Here is a 27957-nt window from a genome sequence, read left to right on the forward strand (position 1 = left end):
ACATATCAGTACAAGTGGGACACATTCTGAGAGGGGGTTCCACCATGGCTTCTAAACACATTGAACAAGGACTTTCCTTGGTGTCAGACATGTTTAACAGACTAGTAGTAATACAAACAGGTTTGGAAATCACTTTAATCAAGTAAAAACACACTTTGAAAAAAACGGTACTGTGCCTTTAAGAAATAAAAAAGGCACACAATCTTGCAAAAACAGTGAAAAAATGCAGCAAACGTTTCGAATTTTTTACAGTATGTACCTAAAGCATTAGTAAGATTGCACCACTAGCAATATAAATGATTAACCCCTTAATGCCCAAACCGGATCGACAGTAGTAAAAAAAAAACGGTTAAATAAACTTCAGCACCTTGTCACAGCTCTGCTATGGCCCTACCTGCACCCTTAGGACCAGATTTGTGGGGAAAAAGCTTCTTATAGGCCCTCAAACTGCGGCAGGACCCTCCATGTTTAACAGCCTGAACTTCTAGTCAAAATAACCGCGCATCTGAGGCACGAAATTAGGCCCCTCCCACCTAACTCCGGTGCTTGTGAGGCCTAAAGAAACACTCCCAAGTGTTTTAGTAATAGCCATGTGGGTAATAACCCCTGAAAGAAACCCAAAGGAACCTTCAAAGTGTCTCAAAAAACTAAATTTTTCAATAAAAACCGTTTGCCATTAAATAGTGTTAACAAGCATAAACTAGCCCTGTTATGTAAGCTTGCAATTCCATACTACATATTATCAGTCTCTTCTAGCATTATCACAGTCTTGTCTAGAAATAAATGACTGAACATACCTTATTGCAGCCTAACCTGCAAACCGTTCCCCCCAACTGAAGTTTTCTTGCACTCCTCAGTCCTATTTGGGAACAGCAGTGGATTTTAGTTACAACATGCTAAAATCATCTTCATTCCTTTCTGCTAGAGAGTAAATAGTACACACCGGTACCATTTAAAAACAGAATTTATGCTTACCTGATAAATTACTTTCTCCAACGGTGTGTCCGGTCCACGGCGTCATCCTTACTTGTGGGAATATCTCTTCCCCAACAGGAAATGGCAAAGAGTCCCAGCAAAGCTGGCCATATAGTCCCTCCTAGGCTCCGCCCACCCCAGTCATTCGACCGACGGACAGGAGGAAAAATATAGGACAAACCATATGGTACCGTGGTGACTGTAGTTAGAGAAAATAATTCATCAGACCTGATTAAAAAACCAGGGCGGGCCGTGGACCGGACACACCGTTGGAGAAAGTAATTTATCAGGTAAGCATAAATTCTGTTTTCTCCAACATTGGTGTGTCCGGTCCACGGCGTCATCCTTACTTGTGGGAACCAATACCAAAGTTTTAGGACACGGGTGAAGGGAGGGAGCAAATCAGGTTACCTAAACGGAAGGCACCACGGCTTGCAAAACCTTTCTCCCAAAAATAGCCTCCGAAGAAGCAAAAGTATCAAATTTGTAAAATTTGGCAAAAGTGCAGTGAAGACCAAGTCGCTGCCTTACATATCTGGTCAACAGAAGCCTCGTTCTTGAAGGCCCATGTGGAAGCCACAGCCCTAGTGGAGTGAGCTGTAATTCTTTCAGGAGGCTGCCGTCCGGCAGTCTCATAAGCCAATCGGATGATGCTTTTAAGCCAAAAGGAAAGAGAGGTAGAAGTCGCTTTTTGACCTCTCCTTTTACCAGAATAGACAATAAACAAAGAAGATGTTTGTCTGAAATCTTTTGTAGCCTCTAAATAGAATTTTAGAGCACGAACTACGTCCAAATTGTGTAACAAACGTTCCTTCTTTGAAACTGGATTCGGACATAAAGAAGGTACAACTATCTCCTGGTTAATATTCTTGTTAGAAACAACCTTTGGAAGAAAACCAGGCTTAGTACGCAAAACCACCTTATCTGCATGGAACACCAGATAGGGCGGAGAACACTGCAGAGCAGATAACTCTGAAACTCTTCTAGCAGAAGAAATAGCAACCAAAAACAAAACTTTCCAAGATAGTAACTTAATATCTATGGAATGTAAAGGTTCAAACGGAACCCCTTGAAGAACTGAAAGAACTAGATTTAGACTCCAGGGAGGAGTCAAAGGTCTGTAAACAGGCTTGATCCTAACCAGAGCCTGAACAAATGCTTGAACATCTGGCACAGCTGCCAGTCTTTTGTGTAGTAAGACAGATAAAGCAGAGATCTGTCCCTTTAGAGAACTTGCAGATAATCCTTTCTCCAAACCTTCTTGTAGAAAGGAGAGAATCTTAGGAATTTTTCATGGGAATCCTTTGGATTCACACCAACAGATATATCTTTTCCATACTTTATGGTAAATCTTTCTAGTTACCGGTTTTCTGGCCTGAACCAGAGTATCTATCACAGAATCTGAAAACCCACGCTTTGATAGAATCAATCGTTCAATCTCCAAGCCGTCAGCTGGAGGGAGACCAGATTTGGATGTTCGAATGGACCCTGAACAAGAAGGTCCTGTCTCAAAGGTAGCTTCCATGGTGGAACTGATGACATATTCACCAGGTCTGCATACCAAGTCCTGCGTGGCCACGCAGGAGCTATCAAGATCACCGAGGCCCTCTCCTGTTTGATCCTGGCTACCAGCCTGGGAATGAGAGGAAACGGTGGAAATACATAAGCTAGGTTGAAGGTCCAAGGTGCTACTAGTGCATCTACTAGAGTCGCCTTGGGATCCCTGGATCTGGACCCGTAGCAAGGAACCTTGAAGTTCTGACGAGACGCCATCAGATCCATGTCTGGAATGCCCCATAATTGAGTTAGTTGGGCAAAGATCTCCGGGTGGAGTTCCCACTCCCCCGGATGGAATGTCTGACGACTCAGATAATCCGCTTCCCAGTTTTCCACACCTGGGATGTGGATCGCAGATAGGTGGCAGGAGTGATCCTCCGCCCATTGAATTATTTTGGTCACTTCTTTCATCGCCAGGGAACTCCTTGTTCCCCCCTGATGATTGATATACGCAACGGTCGTCATGTTGTCTGATTGGAATCTTATGAATCTGGCCTTTGCTAGCTGAGGCCAAGCCCTGAGAGCATTGAAGATCGCTCTTAGTTCCAGAATGTTTATCGGGAGAAGAGACTCTTCCCGAGACCATAGTCCCTGAGCTTTCAGGGATTCCCAGACCGCGCCCCAGCCCACTAGACTGGCGTCGGTCGTGACAATGACCCACTCTGGTCTGCGGAAGTTTATTCCCTGGGATAGATGGTCCAGGGTCAGCCACCAACGGAGTGAATCTCTGGTCTTCTGATCTACTTGAATCATTGGAGACAAGTCTGTATAGTCCCCATTCCACTGTTTGAGCATGCACAGTTGTAATGGTCTTAGATGAATTCGTGCAAAAGGAACTATGTCCATTGCTGCAACCATCAACCCTACTACTTCCATGCACTGCGCTATGGAAGGACGTGGAACAGAATGAAGAACTTGACAAGTGCTTAGAAGTTTTGACTTTCTGACCTCTGTCAGAAAAATCCTCATTTCTAAGGAATCTATTATTGTTCCCAAGAAGGGAACTCTTGTTGACGGAGACAGAGAACTTTTTTCTATGTTCACCTTCCATCCGTGTGATCTGAGAAAGGCCAGAACGATGTCTGTATGAGCCTTTGCTGTTGACAGGGACGACGCTTGTATTAGAATGTCGTCCAAGTATGGTACTACTGCAATGCCCCTCGGTCTCAGAACCGCTAGAAGGGACCCTAGTACCTTTGTGAAAATCCTTGGAGCAGTGGCTAACCCGAATGGGAGGGCCACAAACTGGTAATGTTTGTCCAGAAAGGCGAACCTTAGGAACTGATGATGTTCTTTGTGGATAGGAATATGTAGGTACGCATCCTTTAGATCCACGGTAGTCATAAATTGACCTTCCTGGATAGTGGGTAGAATCGTTCGAATGGTTTCCATCTTGAACGATGGTACCCTGAGAAATTTGTTTAGGATCTTCAAATCCAAAATTGGTCTGAAAGTTCCCTCTTTTTTGGGAACTACGAACAGATTTGAATAAAATCCCATTCCTTGTTCCTTTATTGGAACTGGGTGTATCACTCCAATCTTTAACAGGTCTTCTACACAATGTAAGAACGCCTGTCTCTTTATTTGGTTTAAGGATAAGTGAGACATGTGAAACCTTCCCCTTGGGGGTAGTTCCCTGAATTCCAGAAGATAACCCTGAGAAACTATTTCTAGTGCCCAGGGATCCTGAACATCTCTTGCCCAAGCCTGAGCAAAGAGAGAGAGTCTGCCCCCTACTAGATCCGGTCCCGGATCGGGGGCTACTCCTTCATGCTGTTTTGTTAGCAGCGGCAGGCTTCTTGGCCTGCTTACCCTTGTTCCAGCCTTGCATAGGCTTCCAGGCTGGTTTGGGCTGTGAGGCATTACCCTCTTGCTTAGAGGATGCAGAATTAGAGGCCGGTCCGTTCCTGAAATTGCGAAAGGAACGAAAATTAGACTTATTCTTTGCCTTGAAAGCCCTATCTTGAGGAAGGGCGTGGCCCTTTCCCCCAGTGATGTCTGAGATAATCTCTTTCAATTCTGGTCCAAATAGAGTTTTACCTTTGAAAGGGATGTTAAGCAATTTTGTCTTGGATGATACATCCGCTGACCAAGACTTTAGCCAAAGCGCTCTGCGCGCCACAATTGCAAACCCTGAATTTTTCGCCGCTAATCTAGCTAATTGCAAAGCGGCATCTAAAATAAAAGAGTTAGCCAACTTAAGTGCGTGAACTCTGTCCATAACCTCCTCATATGGAGTCTCTCTACTGAGCGACTTTTCTAGTTCCTCGAACCAGAACCACGCTGCTGTAGTGACAGGAACAATGCACGAAATGGGTTGTAGAAGGTAACCTTGCTGTACAAAAATCTTTTTAAGCAAACCTTCCAATTTTTTATCCATAGGATCTTTGAAAGCACAACTATCCTCGATAGGAATAGTAGTGTGCTTGTTTAGAGTAGAAACTGCCCCCTCGACCTTAGGGACTGTCCGCCATAAGTCCTTTCTGGGGTCGACCATAGGAAATAATTTCTTAAATATAGGGGGGGGAACAAAAGGTATGCCGGGCTTCTCCCACTCCTTATTCACTATGTCCGCCACCCGCTTGGGTATAGGAAAAGCGTTGGGGTGCACCGGAACCTCTAGAAACTTGTCAATCTTGCATAATTTCTCTGGAATGACCAAGTTGTCACAATCATCCAGAGTAGATAACACCTCCTTAAGCAGTGCGCGGAGATGCTCTAATTTAAATTTAAATGTCACAACATCAGGTTCAGCTTGTTGAGAAATTTTTCCTGAATCTGAAATTTCCCCATCTGACAAAACCTCCCTCATGGCCACTTCAGATTGGTGTGAGGGAATGACAGAACAATTATCATCAGCGCCCTCCTGCTCTTCAGTGTTTAAAACAGAGCAATCGCGCTTTCTCTGATATGCAGGCATTTTGGATAAAATATTTGCTATGGAGTTATCCATTACAGCCATCAATTGTTGCATGGTAATAAGCATTGGCGCGCTAGATGTACTAGGGGCCTCCTGCGTGGGCAAAACTGGTGTAGACACAGTAGGAGATGATGTATTATCATGTCTACTCCCCTCATCTGAGGAATCATCTTGTGAAAAAGTATTAAGGAATTGTTCAAAAATTACCAAAATGTCACCACAGTGTCTTAAAGCATTAAGAGTATTGCACACCAATTGTCAGAGCTTTAACCCTTAAAATAACGGAACCGGAGCCGTTAACAAATTTAACCCCTATACAGTCCCAGCTACAGCCTTTGCTGAGACCTAACCAAGCCCAGAGGGGAATACGATACCAAATGACGCCTTCTAGAAACTTTTCCAGCTACTTTCAGATCCTCACACATGCATCTGCATGTCTTGCTCTCAAAAACAACTGCACAGTAATGGCGCGAAAATGAGGCTCAGCCTACAACTGGGAAGGCCCTCCCTGACTGGAAAAGGTGTCTAACATAGTGACTGCCGTTAAAAAACGTTCCCCAAGTTTATAAATGTGAATTATCAGCATAAACATGTATAAAATGTCCAAATAAAGCAATCGATTTAGCCCATAAAAATGTCTACCAGTTTTATAGCCCATATTAAGCCCTTTATTCTGTTTGAGACTAAGAAAATGGCTTACCGGTCCCCATGAGGGGAAATGACAGCCTTCCAGCATTACACAGTCTTGTTAGAAATATGGCTAGTCATACCTTAAGCAGAAAAGTCTGCTAACTGTTTCCCCCAACTGAAGTTACTTCATCTCAACAGTCCTATGTGGAAACAGCAATCGATTTTAGTTACTGTCTGCTAAAATCATCTTCCTCTCACAAACAGAAATCTTCATCCTTTTCTGTTTCAGAGTAAATAGTACATACCAGCACTATTTTAAAATAACAAACACTTGATAGAAGAATAAAAAACTACATTTAAACACCAAAAACTCTTAACCATCTCCGTGGAGATGTTGCCTGTGCAACGGCAAAGAGAATGACTGGGGTGGGCGGAGCCTAGGAGGGACTATATGGCCAGCTTTGCTGGGACTCTTTGCCATTTCCTGTTGGGGAAGAGATATTCCCACAAGTAAGGATGACGCCGTGGACCGGACACACCAATGTTGGAGAAATAACAAACTTTTGCTTGTAGAAAATAAAAACTAAATTTCTAACACCACATTCACTTTACCCTTCCGATTGCTTAAAGCCGGCAAAGAGAATGACTGGGGGGTGGAGCTAGAGGGGGAGCTATATGGACAGCTCTGCTGTGTGCTCTCTTTGCCACTTCCTGTTGGGAAGGAGAATATCCCACAAGTAAAGGATGAATCCGTGGACTGGATACACCTTACAAGAGAAATTTAATGTAGCACTTACCATAAGAAGTCTCTGTCTGGCAGCAAGGCGGCACACAAAGTTTAAGAGGCACACTCCTCCCATGGACCTGTGGAAATAAGAAAGACTGTATAAACCTATACAGGATATCTAAATAGGGCAGCAACAAAACTGTTTGAGAGGCACAGTGGGGATTATACCCCACAAGTTCAACGATGCTTAAAAGCCACCACTGCTCTACTGAAGAGACTGACATGGACTACGGATAAATCCCAGCAAAGATCAGAACAGCCTGTTCTGCTTTGAAAATAAACTCTTGAAGAAATTCTGTGAGACACCTAACTTTCCACCTCCTTCCAACTAATACAGGCAAAGAGAATGACTGGGGGTTGTGAGTAGGGGAGTGGTATTTAACAGCTTTGTTGTGGTGCTCTTTGCCTCCTCCTGCTGGTCAGGAGAGATATTCCCAGCAGTAATTATGATGATCCGTGGACTCACTGTGTCATTAGAAAGAAAAGTGCATTACAATGTTGTTTTTTTTACTACGCATAATGAAATCTCTTATAAGGAATTAAATTTAGAGTTTAATGTCTCTTTAAGATAATAGGAAGCTGATGAGACTTGTAGTAAAAATTTATATCATGCAACTCCCAAATTTCACTCCACACCGACCCGTGGGCACAATCTGCCCAGGGCCTAGCAAAGAAGATGAATTTCCTGTTGTAAAAATAGATTGGTTCGTTTTTTTGTAACTTTAGTATTTTAAACACATTTGTCAAATAAACAAATACTATGATCTTATAGGGATATAAACCCCACATTTTTCTTTCATGATTCAGACAGAGCATGCAATTTTAAACAACTTTCTAACTTAATTCTATTATCAATTTTTCTTTGTTCTCTTTGTATCTTTGGTTGAAAAGTACATCCAAAAGCTCAGGAGCCCATTTCTGGAGCACTATATTGGAAGAATGTTTATTTGCAAGAGCACTAGAGGGCAGCACCATTTGCTGCCATGAAGTGCTCCAGATACCTACCTAGGTATCTCTTCAACTTAGAATATCATGGGAACAAAGCAAATCTGATAGATGTAAATTGGAAACTTTTTCAAAATGACATGCTCTGTCTGAATCACAAAATACATTTTTGTGTTTCATATCCCTTTAAAGCAGTGGTCTCAATTTACAGGCCCCAGGGCCATATGCGGCCCTCGAGATAGTTTCATCTGGCCCTCCCTTGTTTAATAAGTAACATTCATTTGAGCCATCAGTTTTTTTAGGGTTCTAGATGTGTAACGAGTTATCCCAAGATAAACATAAAGACAAGTGTGCAGTGTAGACTCCCACCATGCACTGCTTGGATAAATGTCACTCTTTACATTGTTATACAGTTCCAAAATGATCACTTCACTTGGCACTCACAAGATAAATATAGACAACTGTGTATGTCTATTGTTGGCTACAACTCCCACCATATGCACTACTACTTGGGTAAACGTCACTTCCAGTTCCTAGTATATCCACTTACTCAATTCAAACGGCCTCCCTGGGAGAAGAACACTTGGCTAGTGGCCCCAAGATACATTGAGTTTGATACCCCTGCTTTAAAGTATGTATAAGTGAGGGATTGTAATCATTTGCCGTCTGCATTTGTTAGATATTCATACTGCCTGATATATATCATACAACTAACTAAACATAGCCAAATATGTATAGAACATTGTTATCCAGAACTGCATTACTGGTCCTAAAGGAACACAAGGGAGTTAATAGGTTAAAAGCAATTTTGTATGCAAAACAGATGAGAAATGAACATAAGGCCTCTGGCATTTCCTCTCAGCTGTAAAAACCCTATTTTCACTAGATCACCAATTCTTTCGTATAAGCTTGTTACCAAAAAAGCTCTTTGTTATGGCTCGAAGTTCATGAGAATTGATGCTAGCCATTAATCTCAGATGCAGAACCTAGTCAAATGCTTTGTGAAAGTCCAAGTTTGACATCCACATTATTTCCCCAGTCAACCGTATCTTATTTCAACGCACGGCATAATTAATTGCTACTGCATTTAACCACTGAACTGGCTATATTTGTAGGGGATGTGGAGTACTCTGACCTTTTTGCATAAAATGCGCAGTCCCAAAGGACAGATAACTATAAGGTACTAAAAAAAAAACAAAAAAAAAAAAAAACCTTTCAAAATAGATTTATTAAATTCGACTAACCCACGCTGCAAATCAATACCTTTTATATGATTGTGATTTTGACAGTATTTATTTACGAAATGATGACACAAGAAATGAATCAAAACTCTGTATATCTTTAAACTTCAGCATAAATTCTAGATACAATGTTGTTGTTTGAGTCATACACAGAGACATGAAGATGCAACAATGTGAGATTCTTACAAGTGGAACAAAACAGAGTTGAGAGTTCCAAAATAATAAAAGGTGCAATAAACAATATTAGACTGTAATGTAAAATGCTTAATTATGCATAGTAAAAAAAAAATTGCAATGTACGTTTTTATTTCATCTTCGCCTTTTCCTGTAATATAACACTGAAAACTGCTGGCTTTCCATTTCCACTGCGCTTTTATAAATTAAATGAGTGCTGCCATTTTGAAACCTAGGTTTCTTCTTATTGCTCTCTGATATGGAGGACAATATAAAACAGACAAATTGCCCAAACACTGAACTGTGCTGTTAGATGTCATATTCCACACAGTCATTGTTTGCAATTAGTGTCTGGATACCTTATTGTCCTAAGTAGAAAAGATAATAGCTAGGATGTAACCTAGGTTTCAACATGGTGGCTCCCATTACTTTATAAATGTTAAAAAATGTTGTAATTATTAACTAAAAATAATACTTCATTCAATGAATCTTCTACAGGAGAGCATAGATCTTGCTGCCAAAACAGCTCTAGCATCTTGGGAAAACATAATTTATGCTTACCTGATAAATTTATTTCTCTTGTAGTGTATCCAGTCCACGGATCATCCATTACTTATGGGATATTCTCCTTCCCAACAGGAAGTTGCAAGAGGATCAACCACAGCAGAGCTGCTATATAGCTCCTCCCCTAACTGCCATATCCAGTCATTCGACCGAAACAAACAGAGAAAGGAGAAACCATAGGGTGCAGTGGTGACTGTAGTTTAATTAAATTTTAGACCTGCCTTAAAATGACAGGGCGGGCCGTGGACTGGATACACTACAAGAGAAATAAATTTATCAGGTAAGCATAAATTATGTTTTCTCTTGTTAAGTGTATCCAGTCCACGGATCATCCATTACTTATGGGATACCAATACCAAAGCTAAAGTACACGGATGATGGGAGGGACAAGGCAGGGATTAAGCGGAAGGAACCACTGCCTGAAGAACCTTTCTCCCAAAAACAGCCTCCGAAGAAGCAAAAGTATCAAATTTGTAAAATTTTGAAAAAGTGTGAAGCGAAGACCAAGTCGCGGCCTTGCAAATCTGTTCAACAGAGGCCTCATTTTTAAAGGCCCAGGTGGAAGCCACAGCTCTAGTAGAATGAGCTGTAATTCTTTCAGGGGGCTGCTGTCCAGCAGTCTCATAGGCTAGGCGTATAATACTCCGAAGCCAAAAGGAAAGAGGTTGCCGAAGCTTTTTGACCTCTTCTCTGTCCAGAATAAACGACAAACAGGGAAGATGTTTGACGAAAATCTTTAGTAGCTTGTAAGTAAAACTTCAAGGCACGGACTACGTCCAGATTATGTAAAAGACGTTCCTTCTTTGAAGAAGGATTAGGACACAATGATGGAACAACAATCTCTTGATTGATATTCTTGTTAGAAACCACCTTAGGTAAAACCCCAGGTTTGGTACGCAGAACTACCTTATCTGCATGAAAAATCAGATAAGGAGAATCACATTGTAAGGCAGATAGCTCAGAGACTCTCCGAGCCGAGGAAATAGCCATCAAAAACAGAACTTTCCAAGATAAAAGTTTAATATCAATGGAATGAAGGGGTTCAAACGGAACTCCTTGAAGAACTTTAAGAACCAAGTTTAAGCTCCATGGGGGAGCAACAGGTTTAAACACAGGCTTAATTCTAACCAAAGCCTGACAAAATGCCTGGACGTCTGGAACTTCTGCCAGACGCTTGTGCAAAAGAATAGACAGAGCAGAAATCTGTCCCTTTAAGGAACTAGCTGATAATCCTTTGTCCAAACCCTCTTTGAGAAAGGACAATATCCTAGGAATCCTAACCTTACTCCATGAGTAATTCTTGGATTCACACCAGTAAAGATATGTACGCCATATCTTGTGATAGATTTTCCTGGTAACAGGCTTTCGTGCCTGTATTAAGGTATCAATGACTGACTCGGAGAAGCCACGCTTTGATAGAATCAAGCGTTCAATCTCCATGCAGTCAGTCTCAGAGAAATTAGATTTGGATGATTGAAAGGACCTTGTATTAGAAGGTCCTGTCTTAGAGGCAGAGTCCATGGTGGAAAGGATGACATGTCCACTAGGTCTGCATACCAGGTCCTGCGTGGCCACGCAGGCGCTATTAGAATCACCAATGCTCTCTCCTGTTTGATTTTGGCAATCAGTCGAGGGAGCAGAGGAAACGGTGGAAACACATAAGCCAGGTTGAAGAACCAAGGCGCTGCTAGAGCATCTATCAGCGTCGCTTCTGGGTCACTGGACCTGGATCCGTAACAAGTAAGCTTGGTGTTCTGGCGAGACGCCATGAGATCCAACTCTGGTTTGCCCCAACGATGAATCAATTGAGCAAACACCTCCGGATGGAGTTCCCACTCCCCCGGGTGAAAAGTCTGACGACTTAGAAAATCCGCCTCCCAGTTCTCCACGCCTGGGATATGGATTGCTGACAGGTGGCAAGAGTGAGTCTCTGCCCAGCGAATTATTTTTGAGACTTCTAACATCGCTAGGGAACTCCTGGTTCCCCCTTGATGGTTGATGTAAGCCACAGTCGTGATATTGTCCAACTGAAATCTGATGAACCTCAGTGTTGCTGAGGCCAAGCCAGAAGAGCATTGAATATTGCTCTTAACTCCAGAATATTTATCGGAAGGAGTTTCTCCTCCTGAGTCCACGATCCCTGTGCCTTCAGGGAGTTCCAGACTGCACCCCAACCTAGAAGGCTGGCATCTGTTGTTACAATTGTCCAATCTGGCCTGTGAAAGGTCATACCCTCGGACAGGTGGACCCGAGACAACCACCAGAGAAGAGAATCTCTGGTCTCTTGATCCAGATTTAGCAGAGGGGACAAATCTGTGTAATCCCTATTCCACTGACTTAGCATGCATAATTGCAGCGGTCTGAGATGTAGGCGCGCAAATGGCACTATGTCCATTGCCGCTACCATTAAGCCGATCACCTCCATACACTGAGCCACCGAAGGGCGCGGAATGGAATGAAGAATACGGCAAGCATTTAGAAGCTTTGATAACCTGGACTCCGTCAGGTAAATTTTCATCTCTACAGAATCTATAAGAGTCCCTAAGGAGGAGACTCTTGTGAGTGGGGATAGAGAACTCTTTTCCTCGTTCACTTTCCACCCGTGCGATCTCAGAAATGCCAAAACTATCTCTGTATGAGACTTGACAATTTGAAAGCTTGACGCCTGTATCAGGATGTTGTCTAGATACGGAGCCACCGCTATGCCTCGCGGTCTTAGAACCGCCAGAAGTGAGCCCAGAACCTTCGTAAAGATTCTCAGGGCTGTAGCCAACTCGAAGGGAAGAGCTACGAATTGGTAATACCTGTCTAGAAAGGCAAACCTTAGGAACCGATGATGATCTTTGTGAATCGGTATGTGAAGGTAGGCATCCTTTAAGTCCACTGTGGTCATGTACTGACCCTCTTGGATCATGGGTAGGATGGTCCGAATAGTTTCCATTTTGAAAGATGGAACTCTGAGGAATTTGTTTAAGATCTTTAGATCCAAAATTGGTCTGAAGGTTCCCTCTTTTTTGGGAACCACAAACAGATTTGAATAAAAACCCTGTCCTTGTTCCGTCCACGGAACTGGATGGATCACTCCCATTACTAGGAGGTCTTGCACACAGCGTAGGAATGCCTCTTTCTTTATCTGATTTGCAGATAACCTTGAAAGATGAAATCTCCCTTGTGGAGGGGAAGCTTTGAAGTCCAGAAGTTATCCCTGAGATATGATCTCCAACGCCCAGGGATCCTGAACATCTCTTGCCCACGCCTGGGCGAAGAGAAAAAGTCTGCCCCCTACTAGATCCGTCGCCGGATAGGGGGCCGTTCCTTCATGCTGTCTTAGAGGCAGCAGCAGGCTTTCTGGCCTGCTTGCCTTTGTTCCAGGACTGGTTAGGTTTCCAGGCCTGCTTAGATAGAGCAAAAGTTCCCTCTTGTCTTGAAGCGGAGGAAGTTGATGCTGCACCTGCCTTGGAATTTCGAAAGGCACGAAAATTAGACTGTTTGGCCTTTGATTTGGCCCTGTCCTGAGGAAGGGTATGACCCTTACCTCCAGTAATGTCAGCTATAATTTCTTTCAAACCAGGCCCGAATAAGGTCTGCCCCTTGAAAGGAATGTTGAGTAATTTAGACTTTGAAGTCACATCAGCTGGCCAGGATTTGAGCCATAGCGCCCTAAGCGCCTGGATGGCGAATCCGGAATTCTTAGCCGTTAGTTTAGTCAAATGAACAATGGCATCAGAAACAAATGAGTTAGCTAGCTTAAGAGTTCTAAGCTTGTCAACAATTTCAGTCAATGGAGCTGTATGGATGGCGTCTTCCAGGGCCTCAAACCAGAATGCCGCCGCAGCAGTGACAGGCGCAATGCATGCAAGGGGCTGCAAAATAAAACCTTGTTGAATAAACATTTTCTTAAGGTAACCCTCCAATTTTTTATCCATTGGATCTGAAAAAGCACAACTGTCCTCAACCGGGATAGTGGTACGCTTTGCTAAAGTAGAAACTGCTCCCTCCACCTTAGGGACAGTCTGCCATAAGTCCCGTGTAGTGGCATCTATTGGAAACATTTTTCTAAATATAGGAGGTGGGGAAAAGGGCACACCGGGCCTATCCCACTCCTTACTAATAATTTCTGTAAGCCTTTTAGGTATTGGAAAAACATCAGTACTCACCGGCACTGCATAGTATTTATCCGGCCTACACAATTTCTCTGGCACTGCAATTGTGTCACAGTCATTCAGAGCAGCTAATACCTCCCCAAGCAATACACGGAGGTTCTCGAGCTTAAATTTAAAATTAGAAATCTCTGAATCAGGTCTCCCCGAATCACCCACAGACTGAAGCTCTCCGTCCTCAGGTTCTGCATATTGTGACGCAGTATCAGACATGGCTCTTACAGCATCTACGCGCTCTGTATCTCGTCTAACCCCAGAGCTATCGCGCTTGCCTCTCAATTCAGGCAATCTGGATAATACCTCTGACAGGGTATTATTCATGATTGCAGCCATGTCCTGCAAAGTAATCGCTATGGGCGTCCCTGATGTACTTGGCGCCATATTAGCGTGCGTCCCTTGAGCGGGAGGCGAAGGGTCCGACACGTGGGGAGAGTTAGTCGACATAACTTCCCCCTCGACAGACCCCTCTGGTGACAATTCTTTTATAGATAAAGACTGATCTTTACTGTTTAAGGTGAAATCAATACATTTAGTACACATTCTCCTATGGGGCTCCACCATGGCTTTTAAACATAATGAACAAGTATCCTCTGTTTCAGACATGTTTGTACAGACTAGCAAGCTTGGAAAACACTTTAAAGCAAGTTAACAAGCAATATAAAAAACGTTACTGTGCCTTTAAGAGAAACAAATTTTGACAAAATTTGAAATAACAGTGAAAAAAGGCAGTTACACTAACAAAATTTTTACAGTGTATGTAACAAGTCAGCAGAGCATTGCACCCACTTGCAAATGGATGATTAACCCCTTAATAACAAAAACAGAATAATAAATGACAAAAACGTTTTTTAAACACAGTCACAACAACTGCCACAGTCTACTGTGATTGTTACCCTCCTCAAACACGACTTTGAAGCCTTTTGAGCCCTTCAGAGATGTCCTGGATCATGCAGGAAGAAGCTGAATGTCTCTGTCAGTATTTTTAGCTGCACAGAAAAGCACTAAGATAGGCCCATCCCACTCATATTGCAACAGTGGAAAGCTTCAGGAAACTGTCTCTAGGCAGAAATCAAATCAGCCATGTGGAAAAAAACTAGGCCCCAATAAGTTTTGTCACCAAACATATATAAAAACGATTAACATGCCAGCAAACGTTTTATATTACATTTTTATAAGAGTATGCATCTCTATTAATAAGCCTGATACCAGTAGCTATCACTGCATTTAAGGCTTTACTTACATTAATCCGGTATACGCAGCATTTTCTAGCAAATTCCATCCCTAGAAAAATATTAACTGCACATACCTTATTGCAGGAAAACCTGCACGCCATTCCCTCTCTGAAGTTACCTCACTCCTCAGAATATGTGAGAACAGCCATGGATCTTAGTTACTTCTGCTAAGATCATAGAAAATGCAGGCAGATTCTTCTTCTAAATACTGCCTGAGATAAACAGCACACTCCGGTACCATTTAAAAATAACAAACTTTTGATTGAAGAAATAAACTAAGTATAAAACACCACTCTCCTCTTACGACCTCCATCTTTGTTGAGGGTTGCAAGAGAATGACTGGATATGGCAGTTAGGGGAGGAGCTATATAGCAGCTCTGCTGTGGGTGATCCTCTTGCAACTTCCTGTTGGGAAGGAGAATATCCCATAAGTAATGGATGATCCGTGGACTGGATACACTTAACAAGAGAAAGGTAGTCTGTGAAAGCTATGTAATGCGAAAAGAAGACTAGGAAAATTATACTCACTCATGGTGATGTGGATCCTGGGAAAAGTGTACAAGCCTCTCGTTACTTTGATTGTTAATCTGCATAGAAAAAATAAAATAAAATAAGTATTTGAGCAGGGTAAGAAATGAAACCGCAAGCTCACATTTTAATAAATAAATACAGATTAAATTACTATTAAATAAAGTAGAATTGCATAATCAACAAGTGTAATAAAGGACAATTCAATAAAACTTTTGAAAACAGTTAATTTTTTTCTGACAAATTTGAAAATTTACTTCAATTTGCTGGCCCTCTGTAACATGTGGCACCATCAGTCAATCATAGACTCATAAGTATACACTGTGAACTCTTATGCATGCTCAATAGGAGATAGTGCCTCAGAAAGTGTGCATATATAAAGACTGTGCACAATTTCATAATTAAAATAAATGAATGGGGTTTTTTTTTAAACTGCATCCTCCATCTGAATCATGAAAGTTTCACACTCTGGTGCTAATGACGGCTCAGAGCCATCACTAGCACTCTCCCACCTTGAAGGAGATCTGGGGCCTCCCACCCGCTCCTACCCCGGCAATCGTACCTGTAGAGTGACCGGCATTGCCGGGGCTTCCCGTTTTGCGTGGTGACGTCACGTGCAATAACGTAATGACGTCACCGTGCAACTTTATTTATACTTAACAATGTTAAGTATAGGAGCAGGGGGCATGCTGCTTAGAACCCTGTATCTCAGGCATCTAAGCAGCTACAGACCCCCAAGACCCACCATTGGAAAGGTAATCGCCTTTCCAACAGTGTAAGTCTTGGGGGTCTGAAAAAAAGAAAAAAAAAAGTTAAAAAGAAATTGTTAAAAAAATAAAAAAACATTAAAAAATCTTCGCACCCAGGTGAGAAAGTGCTTAGCACTCAAAGGGTTAATGGTTATGATAAAATAGATACTTCCTACTGGAGGAACTTTACAGATGGGTGTAAACTCAAATTACTGTTTATTTCAGTTGACATAAAGTAAACCTATAAAGGAAAAGAGTGATTCTACACTGCCTGAGAGACAGAAGCGACATGAGAGAGAGAGACCATGGGCATATTTATCAACCTCCGTATGGAGCTTGATGCCCCTTCTTTCCGGCGAGCCTTCAGGACCGCTGCTCCATAACTTGTCCGCCTGCTCTGAGGCCGCGGACAGAAATCAACCCGATCGAATACTATCCGGTTGATTAACACCCCCTACTAGCAGCCGATTGGCCGTGAATCTGCAGGGGGCGGCATTGCATCAGCAGTTCACAAGAACTGCTGGTGCAATGATAAATGCAGACAGCGTATGCTGTCGTCATTTATCGATGTGCAGCAGACATGATACGCTACTTTGTATCATGTCCGCTTACACATTAATAAATAGGCCCCTAATTGTTCAATAGAAATCACAGCACTCACAAACTACTCACACATCTTAAAGGACCATTAAACACATTTCAACAATGCAAAAAATGTTTCATTATTCAAAATAACATTATTTTAATATACATTCATTATTTATTTTGCTTCCTTTTGCTGTAAAATAGATAAATAGAACAATTGTCATGAAACACAACATTTTTCTTTCATGATTCAGACAGAGCATGCAATTTAAACAGCTTTCTAATTTACTTCTATTATCAATTTTTCTTTGTTCTTGGTATCTTTTGTTGAAATGCATGGATGTATGCTTAGGATCCGGCCCATTTCTGGAGCACTATATGGCAGCAGTTATACATTTGCAAGAGCACTAGATGGCAGCATTTTTCCTACCATGTAGTGCTCCAGATACCTACCTAGATATCTCTTCTACATAGAATATCATGGGAAATAAGCAAATTTGATGATAGAAGTAAATTAGAAACTTTTTAAAAATTGTATGGTCTGTCTGAAATACAAAAGAAACAATTTGGGTTTCATATCTTTAATATTGCTATCTACTTTTCTGTGAACTAGTGTTTACCCCTCTCTCATCGCTCACCATTTCTCTAATCATTAGCTCTTTTAAGGTGGATTATCAATTTTGCATCGACAGTCATGATAGGAAAAGCAGTGGGCATACTAGGTAGTTTAGGTGTGAATATTATTGTGTATATATATTTATATATAGCTATTAGATAGCAATAAGAAAGAAATACATGTGTGTTTGTTTAAATACATGTTTAATAAATTAATAATTAATTCAGCCGAATCAGTGCTAAATCAACTTAAAGGAAGAGGCATGTTACCACCAGCTCTTTCCTTAACTGCACATGTGCAAACAATAGTTCATGCTATATTGTGTATTCATTTGTTATTGGCTAACAAGGTTTTAATAAGCACTTAAAATGACCCACAGGCAGAAAAACAAACATTAAACTGAGAGTACACATGAAGGACTTTCCAATCAAAGACTGCCTCAGAAGGAGAAAAAAACATAAAAAAATAGTAGAATCTAGTAAAAGTATGCAAAGAAAACCAAGTAGCTGCTTTGCAAATTTCGGCCAACAGAAGCCTCATTCTAGAAAGCACAAGACGTAGCAACTGATCTGGTAGAATGAGGTGGAGGTTGTCCCACCTCCAAGTAAGCTTTATGAATAAAAGTTTCAACCAAGAAACTAAAAAAATGGCAGTGGCTTTCGGCCCTCTCTTAGAAATTGAAAAATGAACAAATTAGAAGTTTGTCTGAAATCCTTAGAAGCATCAACGTCAAGGCCCTAACAACATCCAAATTGTCAAGAAGCCTTTCTGAAGAGTTCTTAGGATTGAGACACAAAGAAGAAACAACAATTTCTCAATGTATATTGTCTGAGGGCACAACCTTAGGCAAAAAGTCAAACTTGGTTCTTAAAACTGCCTTATCCTGATGAAAAATGAGCAAGAACAGACAATTCAGAAACTCTTCCAGCAGAAGAGACAGCCAAAAGAAAAAAAACTTTACAGGAAAGAAGCTTAAAGGGACATTCCGGTCAAAATTTAAATGCACATAGATAAGTTACATCTATGAATAGAAACATATTTGCAATATATATGTATTGGCAACAAAAAATCTAGTAAAAGTTACCACTGTTTTAGTGTTGGCATTTTTCTATGCACGTGCATAGAAGCATAGCTAGATATTCTAAGTGCACCAGCATTTTAAATACTGCAGCTGCTCAGAGAGCCAGTGGGGCTTGTAGCATGTCGGCAATTATCAAATTGAGTTATTAGCAGATGGTACAAGCACCTTAGGCTGTCTGAGCAAGTGCTGTGTTTAAAATGCTGGCGCACAGTGCATACATAAATACACTTTTAAAAAAGTTTTAGCTTTTATTAGAAGCATGCTAATACATGTATATAACAAAAATATTCTATTCAAAACAGAAATGCATCCATGTGGATTTCAATTTTGGCTGGAATGTCCCTTTAATATCCACCTTATGTATAGGCTCAAACAGAGTAGCCTGCAAAACCTTTAACAACAAATTTAGATTTCAAGGTGGAGAAATTCCCTTAACAACAAGTTTAATCTGTGCCATAGCCTGAACAAAACCATGAATGTCAGGAAGATTAGCAATCTTCCTATGAAACAAAACTGAAAAACATAATTTATGCTTACCAGATAAATCTTCCGGATAGGGAGAGTCCACAGCTTCATTCCTTACTGCTGGGAAATACAACACCTGGCCACAAGGAGGAAGCAAAGACACCCCAGCCAAAGGCTTAAATATCCCTCCCACTTACTCATTACCCCAGTCATTCTGCCGAGGGAACAAGGAAAAGTAGGAAAAACATTAGGGTATAAATGGTTACAGAAGAATAAAATAAATAATAGGGGACCGCCCATAGACAAGAAAAAAAACGGGAGTGGACCATGGACTCTCCCTATCCGGAAGGAAAGGAATTTATCTGGTAAGCATAAATTATATTTTCCTTCCTAAGATAGGGAGAGTCCACGGCTTCATTCCATCCTGTTGGGAAAACTATACCCAAGCTCAAGAGGACACTGAATAAATAACGGGAGGGAACAAAAAGGAGGAGGCGGACCCTATTCTGAGGGCACCACAGCCTGCAAAACTTTTCTCCAGAAAGTTGCTTCCATCGAAGCGTTCCTTCGATGAAGGAGGATTAGGACACAAGGAAGGAACCACAATCTCCTGATTGATGTTGCGATCTGACACAACTGTAAAACTGCCTTATCTGCATGACAAATCAGATAAGGGGGCTCACATTGCAAAGCAGAGATCTCAGAAACTCTGTGCGCAGAGGCAATAGCCAATAAAAAGAGAACCTTCCAAGATAACAATTTAATGTCAACAGAATGCAGAGGCTCAAACGGGAACCTGTTGCAAAACCCGAAGAACAAGATTTAGGCTCCAAGGGGGCACGCCCCAGATCTAAACACGGGTCTGATCCTAACCAGAGCCTTAACAAAGGACTGCACATCTGGAAGCTCAGCCAGTCTCTTGTGCAATAAAATCGACAGGGCCAAAATCTGTCCCCTCAGGGAACTAGCAGAAAGGCCCTTCTCCAGTCCATCCTGAAGAGAAGAGAAGATCCTGGCAACCTTAACTCTGTGCCAGGAAAAAACACACTCTTCACACCAGAATAAGTAGGTCCTCCACACCTTGTGGTAGATACGCAGAGTAGCTGCTTTTCGAGCTTAAATAAGAGTATCAATGACACTCTCAGAGAAACTTTTCTTGGCTAAGACTAAGCATTCGTTCTCCGCGCAGTCAGCCTCAGAGGATCTAGATTTTGATGAACAATTGGACCTTGTATCAGAAGGTCTCTGCGACAAGGTAACTTCCACGGAGGAGATGAGGACATCCCCACTAGATCCGCGAACCATGTCCTTCGCGGCCACGATGGAGCAATCGAATTACTGATACCTGCTCCTACTTGATGTGGGCCACCACTCGAGGAAAAAGCGGTAATGGAGGAAAAAGATATGAGTTTGAAACTCCAGGGCACTGCTAGTGCATCTATTAGATCCGCTTGGGGATCTCTAGACCTCGACCCATACCTGGGTAGCTTGGTATTGGAGATGGGACGCCATGAGATCTATCTCCGGCGTCCCCCACTTGCTGCATATCTCTGCAAACACCTCGGGATGGAGAGACCATTCCCCTGGATGGAAAGATTGCCTGCTGAGGAAATCCTCCTCCAAGTTGTCCACACCCGGAATGTGGATCGCTGACAGCGAACAGCTGTGGGCCTCTGCCCACTCCAGAATCTGAGATACTTCCTTCATCGTCAAGTAACTTCTCGTTCCCCCCTGATGGCTGATGTAAGCCACCGAGGTTATATTGTCTGATTGGAATCTGATAAACTGGGACGAACCCAAAAGTGGCCAAGCCTTCAAGGCCTTGAAGATTGCCCGTAGTTCCAAAATGTTGATTGGGAGGGAGGACTCCTGAGTCCACAACCCCTGTGCCTTCCTGGCACCCCAAACAGCTCCCCATCCGGATAGGCTTGCATCCATAGTCACATTCTCCCAGGATGGTGTTACGAAGCATGTCCCTCGGGACAGATGATCTGGACAGAGCCAACAAGAGAGTGATTCTATCGATTGGCTGTCTAATACAATCTGTTGAGACAGATCTGAATGATCGCCGTACCACTGCCTCAGCATGCACAGTTGTAAAGGTCTGAGACAGAACATGGCAAAAGGAATAATGTCCATGCAGGAAACCACCTGGTCTGGTAGACATGGTAGACAGATTCGGGAGAAGGAATCTGTCCCTTGACGGATGAGATTTGAATCCTATCTTGTATACCTGAAATACCAAATCCAGGACCCATGGGTCCTGTACGTCCTTGAACCAGGCGTCTGAAAAAAGAGACAGTCTGCCCCCTACATGATTCGATCCCAGATCGGGGGCCGCCCCTTCATGCCAATTTGTTTTTGGCGGGTTTCTTATTCTGCTTGGATTTATTCCAGAACTGAGCCGGCTTCCAAGAACTCTTGAGTTACCCGGGCTTGGAGGAGGATTGTTGTCTTTGGGATTTGTCAGAACGAAAGGAACACAAATTAGAAGATTGTCGTCCCTTAGACTTGTTCTTCTTATCTTGCGGTAGGAAGGCACCCTTACCTCCGGTAACCGTAGAAATAATGGAGTCCAGGCCTGGACCAAATAAAATCTTTCCCTTGAAGGGAAGAGAAAGAAATCTGGACTTAGAAGTCATATCCGCAGACCAACACTTCAACCAGAGCGCCTGGCGGGCTAGGACCACAAAGTCAGAGAGGCCTTTGCATTAAGGTGAATAATTTGCATGTTCGCATCACAAATAAAAGAATTAGCAATTCTCAGAGCTTTAACTCTGTCTTGAATATCCTCTAGGGGAGACTCCACCTCAATGAGTTCCGACAAAGAGTCACACCAGAAGGTAGCCGCTCCGGCAACCGCGGCAACTGCAGCTGCCGGTTGAAACAAAAATCCTGTATGTTGAAACATCTTTCTCAGAAAGGTTTCCATTTTCTTAATCCATCGGCTCTCTGAATGAAGAACTATCCTCAAGAGGTATAGTAGGACGTTTAGCAAGCATAGAGATAGCACCATCCACCTTAGGAATGGAGCCCCAAAAATCCAGTTGAGAGTCCGGGACTGGGAACAACTTTTTTAAAAGTAGACGAGGGGGAAGAGGAAAAACCAATTCTTTCCCATTCGTTCTTAATTATGTTCGCCATCTTAATCGGCAAAGGAAAAGTCAAAGGAACTTTCCTGTCTTCGTAAACTCTGTCTAATTTAGGTATCATAGGTTCTTAAGGCAGCGCGGCCTCTGAGACCTCTAACATAGACAGAACCTCCTTTAATAAAAAAACGCAAATGCTCATTTTTTCCTCCGCCGCAGTAGGTTTAGACGCTAAGGACTCCGACCCAGAAAGTTCCCCCTCTGAAGCTACAGAGGTTAACTCATCATCGGATAACTGGGACATAATAGCTAAATCCAATAAATATTAAGATGACTCCAGGTCAGGAGAGCTATGTTTAACCTTTCTCTTGCATTTGTTAGAGCGAGGCAATGCAATGAGGGTCGCAGACACTGCCGTTTTTAACTGCTCGGCAAAGTCCGCAGGAAGAAGGCCCCCTCCGGAGGATTAGATGTGGTACCGGGAACTGCATGTGGGGTGGATAATGTAGCAAGGGTAGTAATCTCACGGGACGCCGAGTCCTGAGAGGTAGACGGCTCAGAGGGACTAAGAGCCTTAGCAGGCTTGTCTCCCTTCTTAGACTTTATAACAGTGTTAAGACATGTGGAACATAGTTGAGTGGGCGGGAAAACCCCGGCCTACTCACAATATAAACAGGTATGATTTAGTACAGAAGGAGTACCTTCTAACATGTCAGAGTCCTCCATAGCTCAAGTTATACCCACAGAAGGACACAAATAACATTTATGTAAGAACTTACCTGATAAATTAATTTATATCATATTGGCAAGAGTCCATGAGCTAGTGACGTATGGGATATACAATCCTACCAGGAGGGGCAAAGTTTCCCAAACCTCAAAATGCCTATAAATACACCCCTCACCACACTCACAATTCAGCTTAACGAATAGCCAAGTAGTGGGGTGATAAAGAAAGGAGTAAAAAGCATCAACAAAGGAATTTGGAAATAATTGTGCTGTATACAAAAAAATCATAATCACCATAAAAAGGGTGGGTCTTATGGACTCTAGCCAAAATGAAAGAAAACAAAATTATCAGGTAAGTTCTTACATAAATTATGTTTTCTTTCATGTAATTGGCAAGAGTCCATGAGCTAGTGAAGTATGGGATAGTAATACCCAAGATGTTGAACTCCACAGAAGAGTCACTAGAAAGGGAGGGATAAAAAATAATAGCCATTTTCCGTTGAAAAAATTAAATCCACAACCCAAAAAATAAGTTTTTCTCATAATTAAAAAGAAAAAAACTTAAAACAAAAGCAGAGGAATCAAACTGAAACAGCTGCCTGAAGAACTTTTCTACCAAAAACTGCTTGCGAAGAGGCAAATACATCAAAACGGTAGAATTTAGTAAATGTATTCAAAGAAGACCAAGTTGCTGCTTTGCAAATCTGATCAACTGCAGCTTAAAGCCCACAAAGTGGAGACTGATCTAGTAGAATGAGCTGTGATTCTCTGAGGTGGGGCCTGACCCGACTCCAAATAAGCCTGATGAATCAAAAGCTTTAACCAAGATGCCAAGGAAATGGCAGAAGCTTTCTGACCTTTCCTAGAACCAGAAAAGACAACAAATAGACTAGAAGTCTTCCTGAAATCTTTAGTAGCTTCAACATAATATTTCAAAGCTCTTACAACATCCAGAGAATGTAAGGATCTCTCCAAAGAATTCTTAGGACTGGGACACAAAGAGGGGACAACAATTTCCCTAGTAATGTTGTTAGAATTCACAACCTTAGGTAGAAATTTAAATGAAGTCCACAAAACTGCCTTATCCTGATGGAAAATCAGAAAAGGAGACTCACAAGAAAGAGCAGATAATTTGGAAACGCTTCTAGCAGAAGAGATGGCCAAAAGGAACAACACTTTCTAAGAAAGTAGTTTAATGTCCAAAGAATATATAGGCTCAAAAGGAGGAGCCTGTAAAGCCTTCAAAACCAAATTAAGACTCCAAGGAGGAGAGATTGATTTAATGACAGACTTGATACGGACCAAAGCCTGTACAAAACAGTGAATATTAGGAAGTTTAGCAATCTTTCTGTGAAATAAAACAGAAAGAGCAGAGATTTGTCACTTCAAGGAACTTGCAGACAAACCTTTATCCAAACCATCCTGAAGAAACTGTAAAATTCTAGGAATTCTAAAAGAATGCCAAGAGAATTTATGAGACGAACACCATGAAATCTAAGTCTTCCAAACTCTATAATAAATCTTCCTAGAGACAGATTTACGAGCCTGTAACATAGTATCAATCACTGAGTCAGAGAAACCTCTATGACTAAGCACTAAGCGTTCAATTTCCATACCTTCAAATTTTATGATTTGAGATCCTGATGGAAAAACAGCCCTTGAGACAGAAGGTCTGGTCTTAAAGGAAGTGGCCAAGGTTGGCAACTGCACATCCGGACAAGATCCGCATACCAGAACCTGTGAGGCCATGCTGGTGCTACTAGAAACACAAACAATCGTTCCATGATGATCTTGGAGATCACTCTTGGAAGAAGAACTAGAGGAGGGAAGATATAAGCAGGTTGGTAAAACCAAGGAACTGCTAACGCATCCACCGACTCCGCCTGAGGATCCCTGGACCTGGACAGGTGCCTGGGAAGTTTCTTGTTTAGATGTGAAGCCATCAGATCTATTTCTGGAAGACCCCACATCTGAACAATCTGAAAAAACACATCTGGATGGAGCGACCACTCCCCCAGATGTAAAGTCTGACGGCTTAGATAATCCGCTTCCAAATTGTCTACACCTAGGATATGTACCGCAGAGATTAGACAAGAGCTGGATTCTGCCCAAGAAAGTATCCAAGGTACTTCTTTCATAGCTAGGGGACTGTGAGCCCCACCCTGATGATTGACATATGCCACAGTTGTGATATTGTCTGTCTGAAAACAAATGAACGGTTTTCTCTTCAACAGAGGCCAAACCTGAAGAGCCCTGAAAATAGTTCTAAAATATTGTTTGGTAACCTTGTCTCTTGAGATTTACAAACCCCTTGTGCTGTTGAGATCCCCAGACAGCTCCCCAACCTGAAAGACTTGCATCTGTTGTGATCACAGTCCAGGTTGGACGAACAAAAGAGGCCCCTTGAACTATACGATGGTGATCTAACCACCAAGTCAGAGAGAGTCGAACATTGGGATTTAAGAATATTAATTGTGATATATTTGTATAATCCCTGCACCACTGATTCAGCATAAAAAGCTGGAGAGGTCTCATATAAAAACGAGCAAAGGAGATCGCGTCCGATGCTGCAGTCATGAGACCTAAAACTTCCATGCACATAGCTACTGAAGGGAATAATTGAGACTGAAGGTTCCGACAAGTTGAAACCAATTTTAATTGTCTCTTGTCTGTTAGAGACAGAGTCATGGACACTGAATTTATCTGGAAACCTAAAAAGGTTACCCTTGCCTGAAGAATCAAGGAACTCTTTGGTAAATTGATCCTCCAATCATGTCTTTGAAGAAACAAAACTAGTTGATTTGTGTGAGATTCGGCAGAATGAAAAGACTGAGCTAGTACCAAGATATTGTACAAATGAAGGAAACACCGAAATACCCTGTTCTCTGATTACAGAGAGTAGGGCATGAGAACCTTTGAACAAAATCCTTGGAGCTGTCGCTAGGCCAAATGGAAGAGCGACAAATTGGTAATGCTTGTCTAGAAAAGAGAATCTCAGAAACCGATAGTGGTCTGGATAATTCGGAATATGAAGATATGCATTCTGTAAGTCTATCGTGGACATATAATGACCTTGCTGAACAAAAGGCAGAATAGTCCTTATAGTCACCATTTTGAAAGTTGGCACACTTACAAAATGATTCAAAGTTTTCAGATCCAGAACGGACCTGAATAAATTTTCTCTCTTTGGGACAATGAACAGATTTCAATAAAATCCCAGACCCTGTTCCTGAAAAGGAACTGGTATGATTACCCTTGAAAGCTCTAGATCTGAAACACACTTCAGAAATCCTGAGCCTTCACTGGATTTGCTGGGACGTGTGAGAGAAAAGAATCTTCTCACAGGAGGTCTTACTCTGAATCCTATTTAATACCCTTGAGAGACAATACTCTGAATCCATTGATTTTGGACAGAATCTGCCCAAATGGCTTGGAAAAATTTTAAACTGCCCCCCACCAGCTGAGCTGGAATGAGGGCTGCACCGTCATGCAGACTTGGGGGCTGGCTTTGGTTTCTTAAACGGCTTGGATTTATACCAACTTGAAGGTTTCCAATTGGAACCAGATTCTTTGGGGGAAGGATTGGCTTTCTGTTCCTTATTCTGTTGAAAAAAACGAAACCGATTAGAAGCTTTAGATTTACCCTTAGATCTCTTATCCTGAGGTAAAAAAAACCTCCCTCTCCCCCAGTGACAGTTGAAATAATCAAATCCAACTGAGAACCAAATAAATTGTTACCTTGGAAAGAAAGAGATAGTAATGGAGTGGGAAGTGTCAGGTGGGAGGGTAATCTATACACTACAGCTAAAATTAACTTTACAAGCAACCTGATTAACCCCTTCATTGCCAGGAATCTCAGAAGCGAGGTGCGCAGGTGCAATTAGCGGCCTTCTAAATGCCAAGAAACAATGGCAAAGCCATGCATGTCTGCTATTTTTCAAGAAATTGGACCCCATATACGCTTTTACAACCATTTGTCTTATGACTGCTGTAATTGTGTAAATAATTTCAGTGAGAAACCCAAAGTTTGCAAAAAATTTTTAACAATTTCTTTTTAATATAAAATTGTATTTGGCTGCCAAATAGAGGCATCAAAAATGGGCTAGAGCAATACCTTGGCTTGTCTACGAAAATTCTACTTTAAAATTATATATAGAACGTATGAGTGAATAAAAAAAAAAAAAAAAAGCTATATTTCTGTTTAAACAGAGTGATAGCAAAAAGATTCTCTTCTACTTTGGGCATGCTTTTGTCTGAAATTCCCAGTAGCGAAGGGGTCAAAAGGACATGAAACCCAAAATGTTCCTTTAATTTTTCAGACAGAGCATGCAATTTTGAACATCTTTCTAATTTTCTTCTATAATGAAATTTTCTATGTTCTCTTGCTATATTTTGTTGAAAAATGCTCAGGAGTGTGGATGTGTCTGGAACACAATATGGCAGCGTTTTTTCCTTGCAACACATCACCAGAACACTGGAGAAGGAAGGTAAAAGTATTTGCAGTAATGCACAGCACAAGAAGGTAACAACATTGCCTCGTTTATGTTGAACTTACTGGCTCTTTATTTCCTCCCTGGAACCATCAATAAGTGTCAGTAACACCCATATAGGCCTATATGCAACAGTTGGATTAAGTATACATCCCTTTTGCTTGTTGCTTGCATCTAGAAGGGAAGGTATCTCTTGTTTCATACCTCTTAAGAGACGATTAATTGCATATTGGGACTGTCCTTTCATATGGTGCTTGTATTTTTGAATGATTATATGTTTGTCATTTAAGCATAGTATTTATGTATACTCTAATTAGGGGAATATTACATGCTCCTAATATTGGTTATGAAATTCCCTTTTTTCCATTTTACTTCGCTATGATGGTATAATAAATAGCCAAGTGCAGGAATTAGAGTTTGTTCTGTATGTTTCCTTACATTAT

General features: G+C 41.7%; 1 protein-coding gene across 1 annotated transcript in view; it reads right to left on the reverse strand.

The window, feature by feature from the left end:
- Positions 1–27957, reverse strand: part of GPATCH2 (G-patch domain containing 2) — a 572071-nt gene that overhangs the window by 286548 nt on the left and 257566 nt on the right. The window contains exon 6 of the mRNA XM_053712502.1: positions 15714–15772. Coding sequence (XP_053568477.1) covers positions 15714–15772 — 59 coding nt within the window. The remainder of the gene's footprint in view (positions 1–15713; positions 15773–27957) is intronic.

Source organism: Bombina bombina, chromosome 4 (genome assembly GCF_027579735.1).
Source record: "Bombina bombina isolate aBomBom1 chromosome 4, aBomBom1.pri, whole genome shotgun sequence".
Classification (NCBI taxonomy): Eukaryota; Metazoa; Chordata; class Amphibia; order Anura; family Bombinatoridae; genus Bombina; species Bombina bombina.